At 32.7% G+C, this 5,215-nt stretch overlaps 1 protein-coding gene across 1 annotated transcript; it reads right to left on the bottom strand.

Moving 5' to 3' along the window:
- Positions 1-2,769: 2,769 nt before the first annotated feature.
- LOC131415646 (olfactory receptor 6C75) lies at positions 2,770-3,944 on the bottom strand. Its single transcript, XM_058557473.1, has one exon. The coding sequence runs from the start codon at positions 3,825-3,827 to the stop codon at positions 2,889-2,891; it is 939 nt and encodes a 312-aa protein (XP_058413456.1). The 5' UTR covers positions 3,828-3,944; the 3' UTR covers positions 2,770-2,888.
- Between the last annotated feature and the right edge of the window lie 1,271 nt (positions 3,945-5,215).

Genomic DNA, 5,215 nt, shown 5'->3' with positions numbered 1-5,215 from the left:
ACTAGTATCTTAGTTCTGGATCTTACCCTTCTTAGTTTGGACCGTTGCAAAACCCTGATCTTCTTTCAATCTGTCCTAGGCATCGCAACCAGAGTTACTTTTCTATCTGCTAAAACCCTTTAATGATTACCTTTTAGTATAAAAAAAAATTCAAGTTAGTGCTTGGAAGCAGTTTTAGGAATTGTTTCTCAAATTGAGAATGATAATTTTTTTTTGATGGAGATTGGCCCTGAGCTAACAACTGTTGCCAATCTTCCTCTTTTTTGCTGGAGGAAGATTGACCCTTAGCTAACATCTGTGCCAGTCTTTCCTCTATTTTGTATGTGGGACACTGCCATAGCATGACTTGGTGAGCAGTGCGTAGGTCCGCGCCCAGGATCCCAACCCACCAACCCCTGGCCACTGAAGCAGAGCATGAGAACTTAACCACTATGCCACCAGGCCACCCCAAGTTTAAGTTTTAATATATACACACACACCTATGTATGTGTCTATGAACTTTTATCTGTGGTATGTGTATATTTAAGTACAAATATTTTTATATATAAATGTATATATATGTATGTGTGTGTGTAACTAATATATGTCTCTGTCTAAAAACTTCTGGGGAATTTATTTCTAGGATTTTTTTCTTTTTATCTTCCTTTATTAAATAGTGGAGTTATAGGACTGTTGGTGTCTTCTGAAATTTGTCTAAGTAAACTGTTTTTGTTTCTTTCCATTGTTAGATATTCAAGACTGTTGAAGTGGAACGCCAGTTGAAACCACAGAAGATATCAACACTCTTGTGGATATATATATTCAGAAAAATGAAAACTAACAAAGTAAATAGCAGCTAAGAACATAATTTTTTTGACAGTAATAGCTATGTGATTTATAAAAAGGTTATGGCACAGATGTGTTTTGTGTGGTCATTACATACATGTAATTTTCGCTATTGTTAAAGGAAAAGTCTTTTTGAAATATTACAATGTGAACGTTAAATATGAGTATAAACACATTTTGAAAGCCTCTAAAAACATGACCTCCGACGTATATCTGATACATTTCTCACCAAACCTCACATTTACAAAGTTTCATTTTTTCACAATATATTAAAGTAGTATGTCACCTTAAAGCATAATAATATTACTTTTAGAAAGATTTATAGTGATTTTCATATATTTACACTTATTGACTGCAGAAATTAGATTCAACTTCTTTAGATAAGTTTTTGTCCATCAAAAGGATCAACTTTCCCTTAACCTCTTATTTTCTCCTCTATCTCTCTCATCTGTTTACCTACCTATCTATCATATATATCATATATACTATATATTCATTTAGTTAACATTTGCATGTTGTTTTTCCACACTCCTGATTTTCACTTTTGCATTTCTGTTTACTTGTTATGATCTTAGATTATATTGTATTGTTTCCTTTCTTTGCAAATTACCCTGATAAACAATTCATAACAAAATAAAATCATCCTTCATTTTTATTTGGTGATAGTATTTTGTTAGAATCTATTTCAAAAAAAAATGTAACCCATTTCATGAAAGCACAGAGTAAGAGGTGAGTGCTTAAGGACACTCTGGTCTGTCTACGAGCAATAAAAGGTGTTTCTATTGTGAACTTAGAAAATATGTGGAGCACTTTACATTAACCTGTATATCAGATCAAGCTGGAAATCAAGACACCAAAGTCAAATCCACTCACCCTGTATGTAGTTAGACTCATAACTACTGTCCCAAGACAACCAATTTTCTTAGTGATACATATGAGTTGAGGGGTTCAATTACTATAGAAACTAAGCTAGGACACATTTTTTACAGTTCTGAAATACCTCCAAAGGTCATTTTCTTGAATATGGGTGAGAGAGGTAGAACCTTCTGTGAAAGAGACAGTGGAAAGGTAAAGAGTATTATAGATTTGCTAATAAAGGAAAACTAAGGCATAAGTAATTCATGTAGCATCATTCCTGCGATACTCTCTTGATAGTCAATATCTCACATATTCTAGATTCTGAGTTTGTCATTTTCTTCATGTCGATAGGAAAGACCATTTTCCTATCAATTGAGAGAGTCTGAATATAAATATGAATTTTATTAGGATAGCTTAATTTACCTTCAGAGACCATGGTTTTCCTTTTCAAATATGATTGGCAGAAATAGGGAAATCAAAAAAAAAAAAAAAAAAAAACCATGAACACCAAAGTTAAAAAAAAAAAAGAAATAGGGAAATCTTCAGTTAAATAATCTATTTTTTACAGGAAATATTATCAAAGGAAAAAAATAAGGTAAATTTCCTCTCTTCTATTGCACTGAAACTTTGCTACTTTTTCCTGGGAAAACTAATACAAAAATCAATACAGCCTCATTTCAAAGAACAAAGATAATATTTTTGACAGCATATTTTATCTTAAATTTCTATTTAATTTTTCAACATATTTCAACTATATTTTATTGATAAATTCAAGGAGACATTTTGGTAACGCTTTTAATTTTATAACATGTTCTCTTCTTGACACAAAAGAAGAAATTTTAGAGGTATTAAGCTATTATTAAAAAATAAATATTTTTATTTATTTCACATAAAATAAATTTTATATTTGTATGTGGTTTTTGGTAAGTTCCTTGTATTATATCAATCTGTATTTTCTGGATAAATTCATAATCTACCTTGCTTTTATATGAGAAACAATGGAGATTATTGACTTATGTAAAATTTAGTTACACATGGGGGAGATTGACTATTTTCTATATAACTTAAAATAGTTAGAATCTGGTTTTTAGGCTAATAAGAAAAAGAGGCATTGATGATATGGAAATATGCCTAACTGAAACAATGAAATGAGAGAGTTTCTCATTCAGCTTTGCTTTCGGGGCACATTTTTCACATAATCACATTCATTTATTTGAAGACAAGACCATTCTCTGGACCAACGTCATGAAGGCTTGCTTCACTTGCTGATTTCTTAGTGTATATATGAAAGGATTCAAGAGAGGGGCCACTGAGGTATTGAGCACAGCAACTCCTTTGCTTAAAGACACTCTTTCCCTTGCAGAAGGCTTAATGTACATGAAGATGCAGCTACCGTAAGAGAGGGAGACAACTATCATGTGGGAGGAACACGTGGAAAAGGCTTTTTTCCTTTGACTCGTGGAAGGAATTCTCAGAATTGTCCGGATGATGTATGTGTAGGAGAGAATAACCAGTGTTAAGGTGACCATGAGTGTTACCACAGCTAAAACAAATGCCATGAGTTCTAGAAAGTGAGTGTTTGTGCAAGAAAGCTGCAGAATTGGAGAAGAGTCACAGATAAAATGGTCAATTATATTGGAGGCACAGAAATCCAACCGTAGCAGCAGGGTTATTGGTGGAAAGATGATCAGGAATCCTGCAAGCCATGAGCTAAAGACAAGAAGGATACAGACTCTGCTGCTCATGATGGTGGTGTAATGCAGAGGTTTGCAGATGGCCACATAGCGGTCATAGGACATGGCGGCCAGAAGGTAAAATTCTGTTACCCCCAAGAAGATGAAAAAAAATAACTGAGCCACACAACCACTATAGGAAATGGTTCTGTTACCCGTCACTACAGTGACAAGGAATCTGGGAATGCAGACAGACGTGAATGATATTTCTAGGAATGAGAAGTTTCGAAGGAAGAAATACATCGGAGTCTGCAGATGGGGATCTGAAAGGGTGAGAGTGATAATGATCAGGTTCCCAGTCACACTTAGCATGTAGGTAACAAGCAGAAAGATGAAAAGTACAACCTGCCACTGTGGGTCATTTGTCAATCCAACAAGAATAAATTCTCTTATTTCTGTGTAATTTCTCATTATTTTTCTTCTTTATAATGATATTCTTTGTTTTAGCTGTAAAATAGATGAAGAAATAAGAAGGCTATGACACCAGCAAAGAAATTCACTCACACACACGCATGCTCACAAATACACATGCACACATACTTTTTAAAAAGTCATTGCTGCCTTTTGCTTTTAGAGAAAAATGATTTTTGTAGTACATAGAAACAAAATACTTTTAAAAACTCTGTTATTTATTATGGCATATATTAATTCATTATTTCTATATTTCCTTCGTTGTATTCTTACATATTTTAGTATAAATCTGTGTCTTCTGAATGTTTTGGTATATTCCCGAAAAGGAGGGAAAAAAAGAGATTAAAATCTTCTCAAATGAAACTCTAATAAGAGTTTACTCCCAGCATACCACAATACTCTTTGAAGATATTTTTGTTGTTGTTGCTTTCTTCTTCATATACATTTTTTATTTTTCTATTTTGAATAAGCATTTCTTTCTCCTTCCCCATTCAAACTTTTACAATCTACAGAGATAACTCAGTTTTCCCTCTGGTAGAGTAATATGTCCCTGATAATAGTAAACAGATGTATTTAATGGATGAGAGGTATGCTCTATCTAATTCCAACCTCTGCACCGCAAGACATTGTAGTTTTAATTATTAATTTGTTATACTGGTCTCTTGTAAGTTTGTAAATATATTCTTCTTGAATATATTTTTATTAACCACCTACCTATCATGAGTCTACTCTCTGATATATAAAGCAGTATTTTTACTTAAATCCTAATTTTGTTTTTGTAAACTGCAAGTATTCTTACTTATTTCCAAAATCATTTAGTACTTCACAATATTGCCTATTCTTTTCTTGAGAGATGATGAAAGGGAATAGTTCAAGGTAAGTTGAGGGGAGGCAATGATTATTTCTTTTTTCTTTTTTCTTTTTTTTTGCCATTTTTGGCTTCTAATATAACTCTTGATGTTATGCAGGATTTGTTTGTTCATTCCTCTTTAAAGTTATTATTTTCCATATAAGCTTTAGATGTGCTGGCATCTGAAATCATTTTTTAAATTCTTAAACGTCCAGATAGCCTGCCAAAATCTGTAATGTCTCGTTTGTTTTCTATATTCTTCAGAGGTTTCAGAGCTTGAAAAAGAAATATTTTTCTCAGCCAATTAATTTCGTATGTAAATGAACTTATTCAAAATTTTTACCTACAAAATTGCTGGGAGCGATATGTTCCCACTTTCCATCATCTGTTCTCTTTTTGATCATAAGACATGCATATTTTTGTCTTTTGCCTTTACATGATGGGTGCTAACCTTTACTATGTACAAAATTCACATTGTGCAAAACTAAGACATAAAGTATATCTGCTCAGTGTTAAAACACATCAAATAAATTGTTTT

Source organism: Diceros bicornis, chromosome 17 (assembly GCF_020826845.1).
Source record: "Diceros bicornis minor isolate mBicDic1 chromosome 17, mDicBic1.mat.cur, whole genome shotgun sequence".
Classification (NCBI taxonomy): domain Eukaryota; kingdom Metazoa; phylum Chordata; class Mammalia; order Perissodactyla; family Rhinocerotidae; genus Diceros; species Diceros bicornis.
The sequence above is the reverse complement of the archived record's forward strand: the minus strand, read 5'-3'. Positions and strand labels throughout refer to the sequence as shown.